The 25,201-nt window shown below is 45.6% G+C and overlaps 1 protein-coding gene across 2 annotated transcripts in view; it reads left to right on the top strand.

The window, feature by feature from the left end:
• LOC146833110 (uncharacterized) overlaps positions 1 to 25,201 on the top strand; it is a 645,049-nt gene that overhangs the window by 584,652 nt on the left and 35,196 nt on the right. For both annotated transcript variants that reach the window (XM_085600733.1, XM_085600734.1), the window contains 2 exons: positions 452 to 505; positions 20,057 to 20,309. In XM_085600733.1, coding sequence (XP_085456859.1) covers positions 452 to 505; positions 20,057 to 20,309 — 307 coding nt within the window. The remainder of the gene's footprint in view (positions 1 to 451; positions 506 to 20,056; positions 20,310 to 25,201) is intronic.

Here is a 25,201-nt window from a genome sequence, read left to right as displayed (position 1 = left end):
GTGCAGGGGTCCGACAGAATGATGAAGCCGTTCACCAAACTTTTTCTTTTTTATTTTCAAATAGAAAATCCTGAAGTGCGATTCACTCTAAAAAAAAAAAGCCCCCCTCCTCCCATGGCGAGAGGAGCATTTTATAGTTTTTACTGCACCTTACCACCAGGGCTTTCCAGGTGATGAGGGGCAGTGAAAACTGACCTCTCATTCTGCCCATCTAAATTAGGTAGGCAGAATTAAATATTTGCCTCTGACGGCCGTCGGAGGGGTTTAATCACAGCGTAGATGGAGTAGTCTCCTCGATGATTAAACTTAGGGTCAGCCTACATCTAAATCAAACAGGCAGACCTTTGTTTTCCATTGTTATGTAGTATACGCCAAGATATAAATAAGGCCCTGTGTTACAGGTGTGTTTTCCACTGACTATGAACTAACCCCGATTTCTTATTTATGACAGGGTGCAATTGGAACGCGAGGAGACACTGGCCCTGTTGGCCCCCCAGGTCCTCCGGTAAGTTACAGTAATCTCTCTTCCATCTGACAGTCAATTACTCACATTTTTGATTTGCAAGATTCAGGTATTAACCACAAAGTTTTGCGAATTGCAGGGTGAATGCATTAATCACAATGTTGCTTTCTAATGTGAATACTGTTTGGAATAACCACCATCTTTTTATGGGATTTGGAATTAAGATGCATTGACCACCATATTATTTTGTCATTTTGAGTCAGACAATATTTTAGATGAGTAAAAGAAGGACCTAGCTATCATGGGGCCAGATGTACGACTATTTTGTGCGCTCACAAACAGGAAATCAGCCCGTTTGCGTCCGCAAAATAGGTCTGCCCTATTTACACACCCTATTTTGCAATTCGCTATTAGGAAAGGGTGTGAGGGCATACCTTCCTAATAGTGACTCGCACTTCATTGTAAAACACTCGCAGTTTACCATCCATTTCAAATGGTTGGTAAGCCACTCGCAAACGCGAAGGGGTCCTCAGGGTATCCCCCTTCCCTTTGTGACTGGCTAGGAAAATATTTTATAAGAGCAGGCAGTTGTCCCACGGATCACTGCTTGCTCTTAAAAAAGGAAACTGTAACATTTAATTTTTCTTTTTCAAATGCATCCTGTTTTCATTCAAGGAAAACGGGCTGCAATTAAAGAAAATCTGCTTTATTTAAAAAGCATTCACAGACATGGTGGTCTGCTGACCCCAGCAGGCTACCATCCCGTCGAGTGCTAGTCATTCCTAATGGGGTCGCAAATTGCACCTGTGTCATGAATATTAATGAGGCAGGCAATTGAATCGCAAACAGTGTCTGAGACACTATTGTACATTCCTATTTGCGAGTTGCAAATTATGAATCACAAAAAAACTCTATTTGTGACTCGCAAATTGGTAGGGTCGTACATCTGGCCCATGATTCCTTATTTATTGGTTTTAGATCGGTGCCCTTATTTGCTTATTTTTTTCCATCCGTTTTTACTAATGTGGTAAGTGTTGTTTTTATTCTTTTAACATCAGGCAAATCTTTTAGAGCCCATAATGTTACATGTTCTCATCTTTCAATTGCCTTTAAATGCTCCCTATCAAACAAAAAAAATATGCATTTGGAAATCCTGGAGGCTCCGTTTGTGAACCTGGGGAGCTGCTGCTTTTGAAAATGACCAACAAACATTTATTCAGTTAGATTGAGTCAGGAAACAGGAATTACATAAAAGGGGAAGCTAACGTGTCAACAAGATGTGGCTGTTCTTGGGAAAGACAGTGGCTGTTCTTGGAAAGACAACTTATTATCTGTAACAATGGTCTCCGGTGAGGTTGTCTTCTGAAACTCTATGCACTTATAACAATTAACTGTTGCAAGGCTGGAACCATGTAAACTTTCCTATTCTTTAATACTTCTATCAACTAATTTATGTCTATGCTTACAAATAAACAGACCTAAATAAAAAGGAAGATATTAGACCTCAGGAATTAGCCCTCGTTCATTTTCAGTACCACAAAGTGCTCAAGCACAATGGGAGCCATTTAATGTTCACTTTTTAGTTAACATGTGCACCAATACTTCTTACATGAGAGCAGGTTGGAAAGATAGGTGATGAACCTTAGGATTATACCCATGCTGGTTAACCAACCTCTAGGTATATAACATTTACTCCTCTGTGGGTTTATACATTTAGAATAGACTGTTCAACAGTGCTCCTTCAAGAGGTGGAGGAGAAAGTCAAGTCAAGCAGGATGTTTGCAGAGATAACAATTTCTGAAAAATGTTGTGAGGATAGTTTATTCTACTTCCCACAAGTGGCTATATACAGCAATACTACAATAGGTGCTCACAAACCTCAGATTAGTTGATTTCCAGTAAGCGAACATTTCCCTAAAGTGCTGTTTTAGCTTCTTTTCTGGGTATTATGGGAAACAGTCAGATTAGTTCATGATAACTTATTGACAGATCTCTAAAACAAATTCTTTCAATTATTTGCCGCGTGGCCATTATTAGCCATGTTTACTTTCCAATCCCGGACAGGCAAACAGGAAGTAATGGGCTTTTATGGCTTTCAAAAGAATCATGAATGACTGGAACCTTAATTATAGATTCATGCACTGGAGATGTTTTGTTGCCATTCAGTGTAGAAGTATGCTTTCTCAAGAGCTATTGATTCCCCATGGCATGATAGAAGAAGAGGATTGTTGCACAGGTACTAATGTTAATGTTAATAAAAATTTGTAGAGCGCACGTACGCCGGGTGGCTTCATGGCGCTAAGGCTCGGAAAGCTGTCAGAGAAAAACATAGAAGCTAGCCCTGTGCAAATAGCCACATTTTCAGGGATTTCCTGAAATGCAAGATGTCTGTGCAAGACCGTATTTCCAGTGGAAAGGAGTTCCACAGTTTGGGGGCAAGGAGGCAAATCTGCGGCCTCCTTGATGTACCTGTTTGAACGCCGGGACAGAGAGGAGTGAGAGACGGACAGACCTTAGATTGCGTATGGGGGTATGCCTAAGTATCATACTGTTAATAAACTCAGGACTGATGCCGTGCAGGGATTTAAAAATGAGGCACTCAGTTTTAAAGGCACAGCGCTGAGAGATGGGAAGCCAATGCAATTTCTTCAACAGAGGGGTTGCTGATTGCCATTTAGGTTGTCGATAGACCAGTCGGGCTGCATGGTTCTGGACCATCTGCAATCGTTTAAGTAGGTAATGTGGCATGCCTAAATACACAGAATTGGCATAGCCCAGGTGAGATAGAACCGTGGCTATCATGACCTGAGTCAAAGCGTCATGAGTGAGGAGGAGATGTATTTTCCTAATTTTACGCATTTGGAAAAAACATTTGGGCACAACCGCACCAACCTGAGTTTTCAGAGAGAGATCACTGTCAAGAGAGACTCCTAAGGTTTTAGCCGATGTAGAGGGAAGGGGAGGGGAACCAAGCTCAGGTGGCCAGTAGTGAGGGCCCCAGTACTTATGGCTGTCCCCGGTGAGAACTATCTCTGTTTTACCAGGGTTTAGTTTGAGATGGTTAAGGTCCATCCAGCTTTGGTTGTATAGCACGGTAGCCTGGAAATCAGTGACAGAGCTGCGTGAGTTGTAGACTCTGAAAATAAGTTGCAGATCGTCTGCATAGTTGAAGACCGACACATTCCTGTCTTTGAGAGACTGGATCAGTGGCGCCATATAAAGGTTAAACAGGTGAGGAGAGAGGGCCGAGCCCTGCGGGACCCCACAGGTGATGTTGCGTGGAGGCGCCAGAAACTGTCCCCAACAAACAGCCTGTGAGCGGTCCTCCAAAAAGGAAGTGAGCCAGCGAGCTGCTGTCCCTTGAGCACCAGCCTGTCTGACACAGTCGGCCAGGATAGTATGGTCGACCGTGTCAAAGGCTGTGGAGAGATTCAGCAGGACCAGTGCCTGGGGGGAGCTTCTATCAGCATTGTCCCGGAGGGTGTCCATGACCGCTAGGATCACGGATTCGGTAGAGTGAGCTGTCCGAAAACCAGCCTGATGAGGATCGAGATATTTCAATGCCTCTAAAAAATTGGAGAGGCATTTAGCTACATGGCCCTCTAGAACCTTAGCCAAGAAATGGAGCAGGGAGATCGGGCGATAGTTGGACAAGAGCGTGGGGTCAGCTCCAGATTTCTTCAAGGGGGGTACCACTACTGCTTTCTTAAAAGCCAGAGGGACTATGCCAGATGAAATAGATTCATTCAATAAGCCAAGTGCAGGGCCAGAATGGATTGTGAGGCAGTCCTTCAGTATATGTGGGGGGCAACAGTCAGACGGAGCGCCTGATTTGATTTTAACTAGCAGGTCCTGAAAAATCTCATTGCTGATAGTGAGAAAGCAGCTAAGAGTGCTAATGTTTTTATGTACCACAGAGAGGTCAGGTGAGGAAAGATGGTTAGGAATACTGGCCTTTATAGTGGTCATTTTATCAATGAAACATTCATTTAATGAGTTACATAATGCTTGGGGGGCGTAGCCTTCAAAAGAATTTGCTCAGGATTAGGTAGTTTGTCAATAATGGCAAAGATTTCTTTCGAATCTTTATTAGATTTAAGAATACGTGTGGAGAAATGGGCAGCTTTGGCGACGAGTATACTATTCTTGTGGTCTTTCTGGGCAGAGATATATAATAGTTTTTTTCAGGGGAGTACTTCAGATGCCACTGCCTCTCTAATTGGCCTAATGCCAGTTTCTGGAGCTTGAGATCATTGGAAAACCATCTTTGTGCGTCCGCACGACGTGCTAGTTTAACTTTTTTTAAGGGTGCATGCTTATTACTGGCATCATATAGCCATTTGGATATGTTCATTTCCATGGTATTAACATCATTACCAATATGTGGGGCTGAATTAGATAATGTATCAAGAAAGTCTTCTTTATTGATGGAGTTCCATCTCCTAGCGAGACCTCCTTCGGCCACATTGATTTTTTCAATGGGTAGTTGTTCCAAAGTGAATTTTAGCAGATGGTGGTCAGACCAGATACAAGGCATAATTGTAGGAATAGAAATGGACAGACCACTCGCTCATATCTGGTCAAGGATCAGTCCCTTCAGGTGGGTAGGGGATAATACCTGCTGAGAAAAGTTTAGATTTCTAAGGAGATCAGACATCTCAGGAGATTGTGGCCCCTCCTGGGGGTCATTATACCAATAATTAAAGTCACCCACAAGGAGGACCTTAGCATGCGCAATCACAAGTTTAGCCATCTGTTCACTGAGTGATAGCGGAAAGTTAGACATCTGATTAGGTGATTCCAGTTTTATGACTGTGTTCTCGGTATCTTTGAGAGAGAGACACATCACGGAGCAAAACCTAAAATTTGTGTGGATGATGGCTGCAACCCCCCCTCCTGATTTGCCAGCTGGCCGATTGGCATGGATAATATAATAGTCAGGGGGAAGTGCTGCAAACATATCTGGGGCAGAGTCGTCGGTTAGCCAGGTTTCGGTCACTAGCAGAATACTAGGTTTGTCGGTAAGCAAAAGAAGGAAAATGTCCAGTTGATGTTTAACCAGGGAGCGCGTATTAAGGTAGTATATCGATATGGGCACATCCTTGAGTTTGGCCTGACTCCGGGAACTGTGGTTAGAGACAATAGGGGTCTGTAATTCAGGAAAGCTGCTCCGTTTAATGTAGAGGTCATGGGCAACTAAAGGAGGCAGGGTTTCTTGTGCCGGTGAGTACGTGATCAATTGGGCATGAGAACTGGCCCCTGGGCCCGGAAGGGCGCGGATGGGCGCAGACGGGTTTGTCTTTGGCGCGCCTTCGGAGCACCCGCTGCATGCGTCCGCTGCGCTCCCACACTGCGTGCTGCATTTTACTTCTGTTCCCCGCCCTCAGCTCCGCCCTCTCACAGCGTGATTGGCTGCTACCGGGGGAGTCACTCGGAGCACTAGGGGAGCTGGAACCAGCAAAACTAACGCGTGAGAGCGAGTGAACAAGTACGTTTCTCAGTGCAGATTCAAGTGCAAAATACAATTTTTCAAGTTTCTGAGTTTTAAAAAACAATTTTAAAAAGCGGTCACAATACGTTTCTACCAGACCAAAGGTTGCGTTTCAATTCTAGCAGCAAGGAAAGCCTAATGGGGAACTCCCGCACTACGTACTGCTTTTCACCTCCGTTCCCCGCCCTCAGCTCCGTAGGGGAGCAATTGGGTGATATGTTGTTACAGAGCAGGAAACAAGTCATTGTATGGCTAAAGAGTAGCAATGTGAGTCTCAGCTGACTTGTTGACCAAATGTCATGTTGAGCTGATAAGTGGCAGAGGTGAAAAGACTCATTCCCGTGCCCTCGGATAGTCTGTAAAATGTACATAGACACCAAACTCTTTAGATGTGGTAGTGTAGACATGAAGAGTGGACATTTTCTGCCTTCTAATTTGACAAAAAGTATTTTTCTGAAGATCTTCCAGACCAATGAAACAATCAGCAGGATTCAAGTGCTGCTCTCACTCAAGTGTGTGTTCCCCATGTTGAAAAACTGCTTATATATTTTGAAAACTTGAAAGATGTCACACCATAATGTATAGTCTCCTAAAGGGGAGTGATTCTATTCAGGACTGAGGAGGTTGGAATCAAAACATAACATACCTTGCTGAATACCTCCCGGACCATGAATTTGGTTGTTTTTTCCATATAGGGATCTATACGAGTATTCCTATAGAGGTTCACGTAATGGACTTAATGCTTTCTAATAATTTGCACAAATATAAGTACTTTCCCGTACTATTATTCTTACATGAATCATACGCCTCATTCTTTTCTGGTTTGTAATTTGCAAAAAAGATTTTTTTACTTCATCTTTTAAATATATGAAGTAAAAACATATTTTTTGCATAAAATGATGCAAGATTTTCTAAAGGGGGTTTCATTCAGGGTTTTCTTGAACAAAAAAAAACATGAACTCTTCTTTGGACGAGAATGGAACCTATGTGAGTCTGTGTCTATTGTTTCAGTAACTACAGAGATTTAGTTGTGAAAATATATAGATTGGCTACCAAATTAGGGAGAAACCTAAGTTGAGTAAACTATTTGTGGTTTTCTGTAGGGATAATGTGATTTCCGTGATTGTAACCCCCTCCAATATGCTTTAGAGGGCTTCCAATACTGCTAGACCCATGATACAATTACATGCTTTATTGTAAAAATCTTTAGAGGTACTAATTGTTGTACATTATGAACTGCAGAATCTATCTCCATTTCGGTCCTGCAGATAAAAGAGGATTGTCTTAGATTATGAGTAGTTTGAACACTCCTATTTTAACATAGGACCTAGATTTAGATTTCGTATCATCACCATTCTGTAGCTTGGTTTCCAATGAATGTGTTCTAATGGTTTGGATCTATGATTAGATGGTAACTTTCTTTCAAACCCTTTTGTTCCTCCATGAGTACCTTAAATAAAACTTGTGGCATTCAGAGTTTGGCTGAGCTTGAGCATCTTCTTAAATCTGTGGTGTTAGCACCCATCACCAGGTCCACTGATCCATTTAAAGTTGGGGGAAGTGTCAATTTTATACTGAAGTAGTCTCCACTGGTTCTGCTGGTGTAAAGGTTTGACCTGGCATCGCTGTTAGGTCACAGTGGTAATCATTCTACCCTCTTGAAAGTGAGATGACAGTCACTAACTTTCCATGCCCATTTCTACTACTTTTGGCATGGTGGAGATGGGCAGAGAAAATGCAGAATGTCCACACAGGAAGATAACTCCATACGTATTGCTTCATTTATATTTTGTTCAGGGAAAGCAAACACAGTTTGTTTTCCCTGCGCAAAAAAAGTTTGTTGAAGTGACAGTTAAAGCATGGCACCCACTCATCAAATCGTCAGTGCTGTAAAGGCAGAGCCCATTGTGGTGGCTCCATTTACAGCACTAGGTTCCCCTCCATGCAGACAGGAATCTGTAAATAGTGCATATGATCCTCTGCCACTCTGGCGGAGTTCATGACTTTCTCCCTTAGTGGTGAAGTCGGACTGTCCATGATGTTCTTAATAAGGCCCTAAGAAACTATCCTGCAGGATGACTGTGGCCTTCAGCAGATGTTCATCTGTGAGAAATTCCATTACGTTCTGCACCTTGTCTCTACTGACCTTGCTAAATGTATTAAAGACTGCAGAACCGTTCTGATTTCATAAGAATTCGAGTTGATTCCTCCCATTATAGCTTGCAAAAAATTGAGTATCCATGTCACAAGCCCTAATTTCTTTTCTCTCTGTGAAGAGTCTGGTTCATTTGAGGCAAGTGACGCACTGCTAATGTAGGCAGATCTAGATGCTCTTAAACCACACCACCCACGTCCTTTAAAGTCCTTTGGAAAAGACTTGAAATATTTATTTACTTCAAGAATTTTATAAAGCACCAACATGACCCTCAGGTATTAGAGAGTTTTATAAAGCTATTCCAAACCTGTTACATGATCCATTAAAATAAAAGAATAACTGATAACAAAAAAGGTACATAAATATAGATAGATATATAAATAGAGATAGAGGCCGCCCCCTCTACAAAATTCCATCACATTATCGTCTACTGATAGTGTTACATATAAAGATTACGCTTTCATGGATTTTTCTCTAGGTGTTTTGAAGACGCAAGACCAGAGAAAATGGAGTCTCCCGAGAGAAAGCTTGGGAGGTATACAGCATTGAGGCTCAGATCCTTATGTTGGGAGTTTGTCTAGTAGGATCATCTTGACCTTGAAGGATTAGACCTCCTTGCAGCCGTTAGAGAGTTCCAGATTCTTGTGGTAGTTCTAGTGAACGTGCAGGCATACGTTTTATTTATGTTTAATCTTGGTGGTTCCAGCAGGAGGGAGCCAGAGCTCTTTAGAGAGTGGCTTTTTCCTGAAATCATAAGTTTTTTGCCAAGTACTTAGGTTCAGCTTGGTGAAGGGCTTTGTGCATTGTGTATGCTATTTATATCTGGAATCTGGTTTCGTAAAGGAGCTAGTTGAGAGACATGAGGGAGGGTGTGATGTGGTTGAATCGTCTCTTTCCTGTTACTAGTCTTGCCACCAAGAACAAAAATAGGTGTGGCTCTAATCAGTAAGGCTGAGCCCCTTAGCATAAAGAACAAACTAGTTGCCAATACTGATGATCAATTTTAATTAATAATGAAAAAAGCGCGGGAGAACTCAAACATACCACGCCAACACTAATTAATAGTATTTATTAGAAGAACATCTTTTTTGTTCATATGAATTTTTTATCCATAATTATTTTGGACACAAATATGCCAAAAAACATTACGATAAATTTTACAAAAACACAATACTAAAGGAGTTAAAGACAATGACTTGCCACCAATTTGGCATATCTCACCATTAACATACATACTTGATCATTCATACATCACTCCTCATTCATAAAACACACACTCACATATCCACTCCTTGGTTCCCTGTATTTTCAATTTTGATGGACCAAGGACCTAAACCAAACAAGGAAATGATTGACCAACTTATTTAGATGTGCATAAATCCTACTGATGGTAATTCATTCTAAATTCATCAAAAGTTGTTTTTGCAATGCACAACAGAAAACAAATTAAACCATTGTTTGGTATAGCAGAAACAGAAGGTCTACGCGTTTCGAACCCACAGTTTTTTGGAGGGGGTTCTCTTCAGGACCAAGACACTATGGAGTAAAGAAAAAGAAAAAAGGTTTTACTTTAAAATGACTGAACGACCGAAGAGCGCAGCACCATTACTCGACAGCCTCAAGGGAAAATATCAATGAGTAAAATTATTACCGATTGACAGCTCACCAATGAGTATAATTTCAAGATTCTCTAATAGAGACCACTACAAAAGAAAAACGAATCCAAATAAAAATAGAAGCAAAGGAAAAAAGTCTGTCAACACTTTGCTCAGTAATAGTCACTGGGTTACAATTAAAATCATGCTCCAGAATACGTCTTGCCACAGCATAACGGGTTGCCCTGGGTGAAGCCGTTCATAATTTAGTTAGGCCAGTTAAGTATACCCTCCCATAGTCTGTTATGGATACAACTAATGATTGTACTGCTGTCTTGAAGTCTGGTGGTTGGATGAATGGTTTCAATTTCTTGGGAAGGTTGAGTTAGAAACAGTTCCTGCTTGTGCATGTGTGGATGTGTGCTTACATAATAAGGCTCTTGTCTGGGGTTATCTCAAGGGATTTTGTTGAGTCGATGAAGACTGGTTTGTAATTGAGGACGTTAAGGTGGTTGAACCGTTCCTGAATTGGAAGGGAGCTATGGGTAGGGGAGATGAGTAGGAATATTAATTCATTGTGATCAATCTTCCAGGAATGAGGTGAACCACTAGAGAACTGTAAGGTTGTGAGCATTCTAGTAGCTGGCGGGGGCGGAGCCTTGGGGTGAGGGGAAGAGGAGGAGCGAGGAGAGAAGTGGGCAGTTAGAATAGGGACGAGGTAGAGATAAGGAGTAGAGAATAAAGCTCCTGAGAAATCGTAAAGGGCGTCTGTCATTATTTGTAGCACGATGCTACAACTGGCGACGAGGGTGGGATGAGCAAGCCCACACCAGTTACAGAGCCCTGGAGCGTGGTGAAGAACCGGACCTGCCTGAGGCGATTGAGCACCTCTGGATGCCACCAGTGACTACGGAAGTCGGGAGCCTACCCCGACCCCGCCTCGTGTCCCCAGAGTGAAGGAGAAGGTGCCTGACGCTGGAGACGCTGTCTCCAAAAGCCTGCCTGTAAGCGCTGTTGAGCGCGCAAAAAAAATAAAAGAAAAACGAAGACCGAAAATCCCTCGCTGCCGGCTAATCTCACGCCCGATGCGTGAGCTTTGGCAGGGTCGGCGCGCAAGAAGAGCGGGAAGCTGCAGAACAAGGCGGGAGCCCACCCCGACCTCACCTGGTAGCTGTCGCCGCCGTGAATGAGCAGGGACTGGAGGGTGCCACCCCTGAAGATGCCCGCCGGTGAGTCCAACTTGTAGTAGACTGAATGAGCCGGGAGAGAGCCTCGCGCGTGTGTGCAGGGACGGCGGCCATCTTGAAGTCAGGCAATCCTCCTGGGACACCCCCCATTAAAGTGAATTGGCGGCCATCTTGAAGTCAGGCGCCTAGGATTCACTGAGGGAGAACAAACAAGCATAAGCATACCCAGGATAAGTCATCAACAAGCACAAGCAAAGCCAAGATAAAGGAACAAACAAGCACGAGCAAAGCCAAGCCAAAGGAACAAACAAGCACGAGCAAAGCCAAGATAAAGAAACAAACAAGCACGAGCAAAGCCAAGATAAAGGAACAAACAAGCACGAGCAAAGCCAAGATAAAGGAACAAACAAGCACGAGCAAAGCCAAGACGAAGAAACAAACAAGCACAAGCAAAGCCAAGACAAAGAAACAAACAAGCACGAGCAAACCCGAGACAAGTGTGCTACAAACGCAGGTGCGAGCACGCAAGCCGACTGAAGTGAACTGACCCGAGCGCACGGGATTCACAATGTCGAATCAAGGATCACCGACCCGACAGGAGGCCAAACCCATCGTCATAGGGCTGTCACATCTGCGCCCTCCGGAGCCCCTGACGCTTGTAGTCGGTAGCAGCATGGGCCCTCGTTGGGAGGAGTGGATCGAGGACTTTGAGGACTACATCAAAGGGTCCAAGGTCCTCGGCGATGAGGACCAACTGATTGCGCTTCGAAACCTCGTGGGAAAGGACATTAGCAAGATAATTAAGGAAATCCCAGCTGCGGATGCAGGGACGTACGCCAAGGTACGGGAAGCCCTGGATAAGAAATTTTTACACAAAAAAAATGTAGACTACGAGAGGTATGTGTTCCAGCGGGCGCACCAAGTAAAGGATGAAGCGATGAACACATACATAACCCGACTACGACGGTTGGCACGCCACTGCAACTTTGAAGCATTCTCTACGGAGGATGCCATACGGCTGCGTGTCATTGACGGCTGTCAATCTGAGACCCTCCGAAGAAAATTGTTAAAGAAAAGTCACACCCTAGACGAAATAGAGGAACTGACGAGAGTGCATGACCAGACCGAGGAGCAGGCCAAGACCATGGAAGCAGGGCGTACGGAACGCCGAGAGCAGATATGTCAGGTGCGAACCGGTCGCCCTCGCCGAGGGTCCAGGGAGCGCGGGCGACACGATCGGCCATCATCGCGCCGGCGCCATTCTGGGCACCGTCGACCGGACTCGGGGAGAAACAACAGACGACATGATTATGTGAAGAAGGCGACAGCACAAAAATGTTACAGATGCGGGTACGACTTCCCACACTCCAGAGTGTGCCCGGCTATGGGCCAGCAGTGCCGCAAGTGTGGTCGGAGCAGTCACTTTGAAGCCATGTGCGGAGAGTATCGCCGCGAGAAAGGAAAGAAACCGCCCGTGACGTCGCGGAGTGACACTTGCCGGCAACATGCGCGAGCGGTGCATGGTCGCCCAAAGTCGTCATCAAGATCATCGCACTCCAGCAGGGAGTCGCGGACATCGCGATGGTCGAGGAGATCACCCTCTCGGGACTCTAGATCGACATCAGACGAACAAGAATATTCAATTGAATACGCGAGCATGGTTGCCGACCCGGACCAACTTAAGAAATATTCCCGACTGGACATCAGCGTCGGTGGACATGCCACAAAATTTGTGATGGACAGCGGAGCGTCACTAAATTACATTCCGGTGACGGAGTACAAAAAAATGAAACCCCTCCCGCGCCTGAGTCCTGCATTTGTTCGGGTCTACACCTGGATGTCCAGGAAGCCCCTCCCTTGCCTCGGGAAGTTTTCAACTACGCTGAGACACAACACAATGTCAGTTCCCGCTGTGATCCACGTCATAGAAGGGCCGGAGGCTGACTGTCTCCTTAGCCTGCCGACGGCCGAGCGGCTGCGTCTGGTGGAAGTTCTCTATCGCGTCAGCAATGACAATGACATCGTGTACAAGCCAGGCAAATCAGTCAACGTGGCTGACTACAAGTCGCGACACCCCAGGGCACCACACTCACTTGGACTGTCCGTTGTGGAGGAAGATGTCCACCTTGGGGAGGATCAAGCGCGACCGCCTGCGGGCCCCCTGGAGACCACCCCTCATGCCACCCTGAAAGAGTATCCACAGTGTCCAATAGTAGGGCACGGTGATCTTCCGGCCCCGAGTCAGATGACACCGCCGCCGCCTGGAGTGTGGCACGAACTAGCCCTGGACTTTTATGGCCCAATGCAATCAGGCAAATATGTTCTCGTAATAATGGACGAGTACTCCCGGTTTCCCATTGCCCAGTTTGTGCCGTCCACCAGTGCTGCCGCCACCATTGCGGTTCTAGATGAAGTCTTTGCAGCCTGGGGTGTGCCCAAGGAACTGAAAACAGACAATAGCCCATCGTTCACTGGACGGAAATTCAGCGACTTTGCGAAATCCGTGGGTGTCCGGCTTCGGCGGATAACACCTGTGTGGTCACAAGCCAATGGCACTGGTGAGAGGTTTATGGCCATACTCAAAGAGACTCTCCAGCAGGCTACCTGTGATAGACGAGATTTGCAAATGGCTCTCAACGAAGTGCTTCGAGCATATCGAACAACACCCAATGCCACGACAGGCAAATGTCCAGCGACACTCATGTTAGGGCGCCCCATCTGGACGCGGATACCCACTTGGGAGGGGGCATCAAGACCGGTGTCATCAGGTCATCTTCACCAAGAAATAGTAACTAACGCTGATCGCGCTGACAAGGAGAGCATGAGAAATTCTACGGACCACAAGAGACGAGCCAGATCTCTCTCGCCTCGGGAAGGGGATTGCGTCGTGGTCAAACAAGAACCAAGTAAGGAAACGGACTGTTGGTTCCGGGCAACGCCCCTCACAGTCACTAGACGAACGAGTACCGCGCTGACGGCTGAGTCGGAAAACAGGCGCACCACTCGCAATGCCCCCCACCTTCAAAGATGCGGTCTCACCATGAAAGAGACACTCACGCTGGGGCCTACAACGTCTGTGACTGGACACTGTGAAGGGCATGGTCGAACACCTATAGGTCAGGAACGGGACGCTGAGGGCGGCAATGGAACTGTGTCTGAAGGCCTGTCCCTCCGGCCAAGAAGAGATATTCAAAAACCGAGACGGTTGATCGAAGAGATGTGAGCACTGTCACAAGCTTTAGTAACAAAGGGGGAGATGTAAGGTTGTGAGCATTCTAGTAGCTGGCGGGGGCGGAGCCTTGGGGTGAGGGGAAGAGGAGGAGCGAGGAGAGAAGTGGGCAGTTAGAATAGGGACGAGGTAGAGATAAGGAGTAGAGAATAAAGCTCCTGAGAAATCGTAAAGGGCGTCTGTCATTATTTGTAGCACGATGCTACAAGAACGTCACCAAATAACCCCATTCTGTACTGCAGTACTTCTCAGAGGGTGCCGTGATTGACCTTGTCGAATGCCAATGACAAATCGAGGAGTATGAGTAAGCATGAGTTGTTCTGGTCCACGATTTTGAGTGTGTCATCTAGAATATGTAGAAAGGCTGTTTCGGTTCTGTGAGCTGGTCTAAAGCCTGATTGCAGCATGTCAAACAATTTGAACTACTCAATGTGTTGCCATAGATGATTGTATGTGCATTTCTCTGAGAGTTTCGCTAGGAAGGGGATGTTAGCATCTGGACAAAATGTATTTAGGTCCTTTGGGTCAGTCCCAGGTTTTTTCAGAATATGGTGATATATAGTCTAAACTTTGAGGGGGATGCTTACAGGGAATCTCAAACCATGCACAGGCCTCTTCAAAACCTTCCCATTATTTCTCTGTAGCTAGATGCCAAATTCTTTAGATTTTTTTTTGACAAAACAGACTTTTTAAACTTTTTGCACAGGAGGTACAACATGACACACAATTATTATGGTAGAAAGTGTTACAGAAGTTAATCACAGTACAGGCCATTAGGGTTGTATTTTATCATGGATCAGAGGCAACACATCAACACACATACCAAAAGGTGGAGCCCTAGGCATATTGGCCCAGCCACTTCCCCCATACTCTAAAATACTTCAGGGGGCAACCCCGGGTCTCATAGACAGGTCTCTCTTCTTGTGCACACTAGTACACCCCGCCTCCATTGCAAGAGAGTGAGAAGGGCAGGGTTCTTCCAGCGATTAGCCATGAGTGCTGTACCCAGGAATGTTTGATCTGCCCTCGAGCCCCCAGACCCTCCAATAACCCCAGCTGGAGCATCAAGTGTGAAAGTGCGACTTACCAACCCAGGACTTCAGTCCATTCCCCCACCACCCCGGTACAAAACTCCTGAATCCTGGGTTATGACCACACCATATGGTAAAACTCGGCAGGAGCTCGCCCAGCAGTGGGTACAGGTAGGTTCAGAAAGGAGGCCCACTCGGTGCAACCTACTCGGGGTAAGGTAAGCACAATATAGATAGGGCCTCATTTATGAAAAGTGACGCATCGCTGCGAGAAAACAGCGATGTGTCACTTTTCATTGCGCTCTCCTTGCGACACCAATGATGTGTCATATTTACAGTATAATGCATCATGTCGCAAGGAGTTACAGATACGTCAGTATTTCTGACGTATCTGTAGGCGCAAAAATGACGCATTGCTGGAGGATGCCACAAAAGTGACGCAACTCCAGCAATGGGTCATTTCACATGGGCAAGTCCCATGTGAAATGTGCCTGCGTCAGTCTTACGCCTGCCATGAGGCAGGCGTAAGATATTGACGCATGTGCGTCCTAGAAGTGGCGCAGTGAAATCTTATAGTTTTCACTGCATCACTTCTACGACCCTTTCTTGCGTCAGAATGCCCCCACTGCATACATTATACCTGGCGCAGGTATAATGTCGCGCAGGGGTTTACTTAGATGCGTCACTTTGTGAATACGGTGCAACAAGGCAAATGTTTTACGCTGCTGGTGCGTCACAAAAAGTGTCGCACCGGCGGCGCAAAAGTGATGCAAGGCTCATAAATAAGCCACATAGTATGTCTGAGTCATGCGCAGCCTGGAGGAGGTGGTGATGGTCCTAGGTGGCATTATTACAACCTGCCAATTGTCATCTTCAATGGGACACAGCCAGCCTTCCCATAAAGACTTAAGGTGATCGAGGGTACCTGGGGCATTGATTATGAATGTACGGTAGATTTTGGAGACCCCACCTTTGTCCAGTGTACCCATAAGAAGTTTGGCCACCAACAGACTAAACTCCAGGGGTTGCGAGGAGTGTATGTTGCAATTGGAGATATTTCTAGAATTGTGTAGAGGGGAGTGCATAGGTATTCTGAAGTTCTTGAAAGGACCATATGTGTGAACCTGACAATGCATCACACAGCTGCGAGACGCCAATGAGGTCCATTTTCTCAAAACCTTGTACTGCCACCACCTCTCACAGCCAGGTGCCATGACAGAGGGGCGTTTGATGCATAAGTTTTGTATCCCAGTGAGTGTGGCAAAGTGCAGCCCTTCAGGTGAAAAAAACACTCTGGTCACTGGGGGAGCAGCTCAGGGGATCATGGATCTGTAAAGCATAGCCACAATTCGAGGGAACTTCAAAAGTTATAGGTTCAGTCTGTAAGTAGGGTGCGACCAACACCTGTTAAAACAGTCGTGTATCACCAGGAGTTGGGAGGCAAGGTAGTAGAGATATAAATTGGCCATACCTAAGCCTCCGTCATAAGAGGAACATTGGCAGTGGACAAGGGCGAGGAGAGGTCTGGATCTGTGCCACAAAAAGGAGGTTAAAACCCTATGGAGAGCACGAGAACAAGGGCTGCAGTATAAATATAGGGAGATTATGAAAAACATAAAGAAATCTTTGCAGGATCATCATCTTTTAAAGGCAACACGGTTACTCACATTAAATGGAATGGATTGCCTTTTGGCAAGGTCTTCTTTAGCCTTCCGTATTAAAGGCCCTAGGACAAGGGACCAGGTAAGCTCAGGTTGGAGTGCCACCCAAATGACCAGGTATTTAAAACTAAGACTCATATAGGGATATTATCTTGTCAATCAAAACAATCTTGAGTCGGAGGCAGTGGCAAAATCACTCATTCTGAGGATGCACCCGGAGGCTACTCCAAAACACTGGAGGAGATAGAGGCAGTGAAGTCCGCTCACCGCGGGGTCTGCGAGGTAAAGAAGGATGCCATCTGCATAGAGAGCTATGCAGTATTTATGTTCCTTGATCCACCCCCCGCCGCATATATGAGCATCACCATGAAGGAGGTGAGCCAGTGGTTCGATCACCAGCATGAAGAGGAGAGGAGACAGGGGGCATACCTGCCTAGGCCCCGTTCCAAAAGAAAAGACATTGAAAAGTACACTGTTAAACTGAACCCCCGCTGTGGATTTAGAGTATGATGCCCGGACGAGTCCACAGAAGTGAGGTCCGGTCCCAGCCCAGTTCAGATCATGTCCCAAATATCCACAGTATTGAATACCTTTTCAAAATCAATTAGTAGCAAGACAAGGCTAGCTGAAAGGAGATGATGGCGGGCTAGGGCCACGGGAAGGCACCGAAGGCAATGCCTCATACTGCAGGCAGGCATGAAGTAGCATTGATCCAGGAGTATGAGCAGATGGAGGACCTGCTTAAAACGGGTGGCCAGAAGTGTGGCACGAATCTTGACCTCACCATTGATGAGGGATATTGGACAATAGACAGCACTGGGGGTCAAGGGGAACTGTGTCTTCGGGTTTACCACAATTGTGGCAGCGTCTGTCTCGGAAGGAGAGGCGCCCTTCTGTGCTACTTCATTATAAAGGGCCAGAAGTTGGGGAGTCTGAATATCCCAGAATGTCATGTAGTACTCTGCAGGGAATCTGTCAGGACCGGGGCTCTTTCCGGAGGCCAACACAGAGATAGCCACCCCAACCACTTCAGTCGTGAAGGGGTCATCAAGCATCCAAGCCTGGACAAGGGGCAAGCGAGGGAGAGGCACGTCTTTAACAAACTGGGAGGCAGAATCAGAGTCTACCCGAGGGGACACCACATTTAGGCGGTCATAGTAATGAGCAAATGTTTGTGCGATCTCCGGGAGAGTATGGTGAGTATTACCGAAGTTATCAGTGATTTCTGGCACAATACTGTTTGCCTGTGGACAAAAGGCCTACCAATATAGCTTCCCATTCTTGCCCATCCTCCATAGACCCTGGCCATTGTGGCACACCAGAGGTTCTTGGCAGCCTCTAGGGATTGGAGATGGATCCCGTCATGCAAGAGGCTCTTCTGCCGGGGGACCTCATCGTGAAGGTCCGCCGCAAGACTTTTCTCCAACCAGAGGGCACAGGCCTCTAATTGAGTTATATAGATGAAGCAAGCTCATTCCTGCGAGGAGACTGACCCCTTGGCAAATCCCCATTGTTGCTGACCCAGAGGGTGCCATCAGAGTTGACGGGGCCTTCATTGCATTGAAAAAAAGCTTGCAGCTCGGTTCCAAAGGCCTGAATATAAAGTTTGTCTTGAAGATACCACACATTAACGTGCCACATAGGGCATGGGCCATCCATGGGGGAACTGAACTGAAGGGAAAGGGGAGCATGGTCCAATTTACAGAGGGAGGGGATCAGGGCATGTGATATGGTGCGGCAATCTAGAACCTGCATGAAGACAAGGTCTATGTGGGAATTAGTATGGTGTGCCATGGAGGTATATGTGAATTGATCTTGTCGGAGTTTCATACCTTCCACACATCACAGAGACAAAGAGTGGTCGCCCAGTCAGAGAGGTGACGTGCCCCAGTACATCAGGATGCAGGGGGTGACCTGTAGCATCAATATCTAGGACAGGAACTGGGTTGAAGTCACCACGTATTAGTGTCAGCCCCTGTGGGAGATTGAGAAGGATCTTTGACAGGTCATGGAGGGTCTAGGGCATCTAGAGTCATTGGGAGTGCATGTACGCATGTTAGGTTAACAGCTGGATCCTTAACTGCACCAGTGATCACAATAAAACGGACCTGGGTCTCTCTAATATCACGGGCAATGGTCATAGGGAAGGTACGACCTGAGGGGAAGTCTCTGTCATAGCCTCTACTTGCTAGGAAGGGGCAGCCATTACCCACCAGGTGGGTCTCCTGAAGCATCAAGACCTCAGGAATGTGTTGATGTGCGAAACTTAGGACTGCAGTGTATTTCATGGGATCTAGAAGTCCATTAGCGTTCCAGGTCAGAACTTGCAAGGATGCCAGACCTGAGGAAACAGGCTTGTGAGTGGGCTAGGACATGTGAGAGTGTCACACTCGACCGCGGAAAACAAAACCCAACTGTGTGCGAATGGTATGTGACAAGGAAGCATCTGTCACCCTGAAAAAGAAAATGGAAGCACAAAACAGCTTGAAAACGGGAATGGAGTGGTGGACATATACATGGTGCAGGTGAATGATGGTCATCAGGAGAACACAGTTTTCAAATTTCAAAAGTGGATGTCTCTGTTCTAAAACAAAGAACGATTAATTAATCATAGTGCAGGACTCTGTGATAAGTCCGTGTCCGCTGGCAGTCCGGCAGGAGGTAGGGAAGTCGTAACTGGAAGGTCCTCATGTTTCATCTGGTGCCCTGCCGCATCTGAGGCCTGGACGTGAGTGCGTAAAAAATGGAGACTGGTCTCGCTTCTAGGGGGACAGTGAAGAAGATTTGGATCATTTACACCTCCGTCGTGAACTAGTATGGCAGAGCCGCAGTTTAGGCGCCAGTGCTATCCAAACTGGTTTGGTGGGTCCGATTCCCCGTGAGGAGGCCCTGCCAGGCCCGTGAAGCGGCCATTCCTCTATGAGTCATGTCCAAGCAGATTCTGGTGATCCTGGCTCGGAATAGGAGGCAATACTGAAGGCCAAGCACCTGAAGCTTCTGCTTGAACACTAGGTAAGAACTGCACTTTTGAGAGGAAAGGTTTTCACAACCTCTGCTTTCATGGTCTCATGAAAGAGCTACATGGGGGGGGAGTCCTTGAGGAACAGTATTTATTCAGTATTCATTGCTGTGTTCCAGTAGATAAATAAAGGTCATTATATTATGCTTGCCTAGTGACTTAAAGGTTGTAAATAGGAGCAAGAATTCTCTTTCATGTGGATTTTCATGTCATTGTGATTTGCAGGGACCATCAGCAGAGGTTGTGCAGACACTGCCACTAGAACTACGAAGGAAACGAAGGCGAGAGTCAGAAGGCGAACAAAGAGATGAGTCGGTGGACGGGTCTGACTATCAAGCTGATGGCATGGAAGAGGTCTATGCTTCGCTTGGCTCCTTGAAGACGGAAGTTGAACAGATGAGGCGGCCTGTGGGTACCCGGGAGAGCCCAGCACGCACCTGCAAGGAATTGCAGATGTGCCACCCACACTACACAGATGGTGAGATGGGGGCATATATTTTCTTCATATAAAAATTACATCTCAATTTAATCAAGGGGGCTTGGTGGAAGAGCAGTACATGTCAATCAAATCAGCTGTGCATACTCGATACTGGGATGTCAAGCCACTATCTGTGCTAATGAAAAGGACATTTGTATGCTGAAAATTGATAAGTTGACCTAAACGAAGATTAGGTGCATGGTTTGTTCATGAGGGCATGAATTTTGACTTGAGAGTGCGTGATATTACTGTCAGCATAGATAATCTTGTGAGTGACTTCTCTCAAGCGGACATGGATCTGTGGCTATATGTCAGAACGTCGAGGACAGAAATATCATCATAAATATATTGTTGTCTAAACATTGAAAAGCAATGTGGCTTTATTTGGCCTTGTAAGTATGCACATTGCGCCACAGGAACGTCACTTTTTTTGATGTTCTGACGGCACAGAGTGCATAGCCATATCTACAAGGCCACGAAAAGACACAGTGCATGGCTTTTCATATCCTTGTAGATATGTTATTAGGCAATGCAGCGCAAGTCGTTGCATTACCTTACACTTCATCTTGTAAGCATGTCATGGGCTTTGCAGTGAGTGTTCCAAGTTGACACCCATGGTATTTGACACATTTTCAGATTTACAACACAGCGTAAATCTGAGAATGCGTCAAAACTGTGCACCTCCCCAGGGGAGGCGTAACAATTGTTTTGGTGCTCTTCCTGCACGAAAACAATTGTGCCAACAACCAGACACCCTTGTACCATGGTGCAAAGGTGTCTGCATTGGTACTAGGAAGCCATTTGTGTGCCAGAGCAGTGTAATAGGACTGGAATGTGCCGTATCTCATAGATACTGCAAATTCCTGCCTTTTTCTTTTCACGCAGGGCAGCCCAGGAAAGTGACGGCCAGCACTGCAGTGCGTCAAATTGGTGTAAATGAGGGACTAAGTGTCTATGCAGTTTCTTTGCCCTCCATCTATTTTCAGACGGCCTCTATGAGGCATGAAAGCACCATCTTGTTTTTGTAAAACAGTGCACCCATACTTAGTTTTGGTAGTATTCAAGTCATATGACCCCAATGTGCAGTACTGAGCCAGCTGGCCATCTCCCAAATTTTCATGTGGCTCAAAATACACTATTTTTGAGCCATGAAACCCTTGACTCTTTCTTATCATGTAATCTTAATATCAAGCACATGCGCATGATCGGGATGTTGTTGTCCTCATGTAGATTTTAAGGCAATGTGTCCCTAAGGAGATTAGATTGACAGCAAATAAATCAGCATAGTCGATGAAATAAGCCACAAATCAAAAATGTTCCAGTCAAGTAAAGTTCGGAAACAATGAAGGTTTTTAAAGTAATTAAAATACACTACAGAAGACAAAAATACAAGTTAGTCAAAATGCATTTTCAATCAGCATAGGGAATTAGCATAAAGCTCAATCAAAGGCAGCAAAAAGAAGGACTTATGTCAAGCCTTAGACTAGTCCCAAGCAGGAGACAGACTAATTGGCATAGGTCCACTCTCTAAAGTCAGGACAAGTCACACTTAGCAAGCCTCCCGAATAGATCCTTTTATTACAAAATCGCATTGTCAGCAAAAATGGATCAATTGTTTACTCAGCTTGGCAAATCAGAATATAGAACGTAAAGCGGCATCATCCTAATACCATACCCTAGATGAATATTAACATAACCCCTTCTGACCTAATGTCATCTCACATGACAATACAAATCTAGTAACACTCAAACAATGACAAGCTTTTGCATGAATAGATCTACACTGGAACAGGCAGGAAGAGCCTTGAATTTGTTACAAAAGGCTTCCAGCTGAGTTCTTCGAAAACAGCATGTTAGCACAGAGCATTAAAATAGTGCACATTTTGCTATGTGTGATGAAAGGAGAAATGAAAGCACACGTCATGGCTGCACTGAAATTCAGGATGCTTAGGCCTAGTTAAGGCCAAATTCAATCAACACATGAAAATACAGTTTTTCTAAGCGCAGCGTTTTCAATTACAATGCAAAATGTTCATGATGTTAAGCACACTTTATTTATAATTCAGAAAGCATCTTCAGCAGATCTTAGACTCCTATCAGATGATTTTCTAGTCTGCAATGATTTGTCTGTGAGAATTTATATCTTCACGTATTCTCCTTTGTCAAGCCTTGTTCTGTTCTAGGCTATTGTACCCACACCCCTTTGAATGTTTGTTTTTTAACATTTCGGGGCATATTTACAAGCTGACGATAAAAAATTATCGCCGCTTTTGCGGCCGTTTTCGGCCGAAAAGCGGCGATAATTTTATCGCCTAATTAGCAAGGCCACACTAACTTGCTTTAGCGTCGGGATTCCTAATGCCCAGCTTTGCATCTCTAATGAGATGCAAAGTGGGCGTTCCTGACCTAACATGACAGGAGAAATGTCGCTAAGCGACATTTCTCCTATCATCAAGCCCCACGCTATGAAGCATAGCGCCAGGAAAAGTAGCGATAACCCCTGTTATCGCTACTTTCCTTACACCTGCTTCAGGACTGATTTAGCCATGACATCCTATGGAAGGTGGATATCATGGCTAAGTTTGTGAGTCCCTATCAGCAAGCTAACGCCACACTGCTTGAGATTATCGCTGGGTTTCCAGCGATAATCTCACGTTAGGCAGTAAGCGTGAGGATTTTTATCGCTGAGGAGATAAGCGTTGCTAATAGCACGCCATCTCAGCGATAAAAATCCATGTTACCCTGCGATAATTATCCTCAGTCTAAGAGCGCTGAGCGATAATTATCGCCGGTTGTTGCTGATATGCCCCTTCGTTTCTACTTAGAGAGAATATCATATTGCTATTTTGTGTACATACCTTTAAACACAACTTTTGCAAGAAATTGCGCTCCTCCAAGGTGACCATAAATCCATGGACCTCCTTATGTCCATCACATATTTTGGGTATCTTCAATCCGAGGAGTCATGCTTCCCACATAAATAAATCTTTTTGTTGTATCCATTTAAGACAGCATCAGGATGGATAGATATATTTCATGTTCCCCACATCTACATGTAAGGTTTTAGAAAGCCCTGTTGTCCTTCATTCCAATTTCACCTGTGCCAAGTTTTTTAATTTGACAGAAACAGGCATGATTTGTAATAATGAAAGTTCCTTTAGTATTGTTGTGTGATTCAGTGCTTGAAGCTCACTTGAGAGGTGGTGAGCTACATTTGGAAGTAAAACAGCAACAACCTTTGCAGTCTTTGGCTAAATAACTGTGTAATGATGGACTGATGTGATCTTGTTCAAGGATTTCTCAGCTGTTTCTCTTCTAGATTGTTTTCCATGATCTCACTCGCTTGGCACTGTTCTTTTATTTAGTGCAACAATACCACTGTTTACAGAATAAATATCATTTTTCCTCTTTGGCACAACAATAAAGAAATAGTGCAACATATTTCAGGCAGGAATCTTACCTATTTTTTGCTCCCAGATAGTGAAATACTTGGACAGGAGAGGATGTTGCCAAGCCAGGTCCCCTCCATGTGTTTGCTTTGTTCACCCTAAGTTAGCAGGGTATGCCCAGACATGGGTCCCTTGCTCACTTTGCCACTGGATTCAAGCAAGCCTGGCTGATGAGGGCTGTTAGCCCGAAACCAGTCACAGGATGCTTGTTTCCGGTCCAGGAAAGACATGGCTTGGCAGCTCGGGCTGGACTGTTCCCATGAGGCACAGGGTCAAGACTGATTTGCATATAGTTGGGTCCAAACTGGGGTGGCGTAGTTGTCAAAAGAACAATGGATTTAACCCAGATCTCTTGACTGGGGGAGAATGTTTGAATCATTCAGCATTCCGTCCATCATTTGTTGCAGTTACACTTTTCGCCCTAATTTGGCAGGGTCCCTTACTCATTTTGCCACTGGATTCAAGCTAGCCTGGTTGATTAAGGATAACATACCCTGAAACCGGTCCCAGTATGCTTGTTTCCGGTTGAGGGATGACCTGACTTGGCAGTTCGGACTAGATTGTTCCAATGAGGCACAGGGTCAAGACTGATTTGCATGTGGCTGGGTCCAAACTGGGGTCGCGTAGTGGGCAAAAGAACAATGGATTTAACCCAGACCTCTTGACTGGGGGAGAATGTTTGCATCATTTAGCATTCCGTCCATAATTTGTTGCAGTTACACTTTTCGCCCTAAGTAAGATGGGTATGCCCAGACGTGGGTCCCTTGCTCACTGTGCCACTGGATTCAAGCTAGCCTGGCTGATGAAGGGTGATATACCCCGAAACCGGTCCCAGGATGCTTGCTTCCTCTCCAGGGAAGACATGGCTTGGCAGTTCGGGCTGGACTGTTCCCATGGGGCACAGGGTCAAGACTGATTTGCATATAGCTGTGTCTGAACTGGGGTGGCGAAGTGAGCTAAAGAACGATTATGGATTCAACCCAGATCTGTGACTGAGGATGAGTGTCTGAATAGTTTCAGTGCTCTGTCCATCATCTCCTTGTGTTTTCTTTGTTTGACCTAAGTTGGCAGGGTATGCCAGACATGGGTCCCTTGCTCACCTTGCCACTGGATTCAAGCTAGCATGGCTAATGAGGTCTGTTAGCCTGAAACTGGTCCCAGGATTCTTGTTTATGGTCCAGGGAAGACATGGCTTGGCAGTTCGGGCTAAACTGTTCCCATGAGGCACAGGGTCAAGACTGATTTGCCTATAGCTGTGTCTGAACTGGGGTGGCGAAGTGAGCTAAAGAACGATAATGGATTCAGCCCAGATCTGGGGATGAGTGTCTGAAAAGTTACAGCGCTCCTTCCATCATCTCCTTGTGTTTGCTTTGTTCTCCCTAAGTTGGCAAGGTATGCCCAGACGTGGGTCCCTTTCTCACTTTGCCATTGGATTCAAGCTAC

The sequence above is a fragment of the Triturus cristatus genome, chromosome 4_2 (assembly GCF_964204655.1).
Source record: "Triturus cristatus chromosome 4_2, aTriCri1.1, whole genome shotgun sequence".
Classification (NCBI taxonomy): Eukaryota; Metazoa; Chordata; class Amphibia; order Caudata; family Salamandridae; genus Triturus; species Triturus cristatus.
This window is presented reverse-complemented; position numbering and strand designations above follow the sequence as displayed.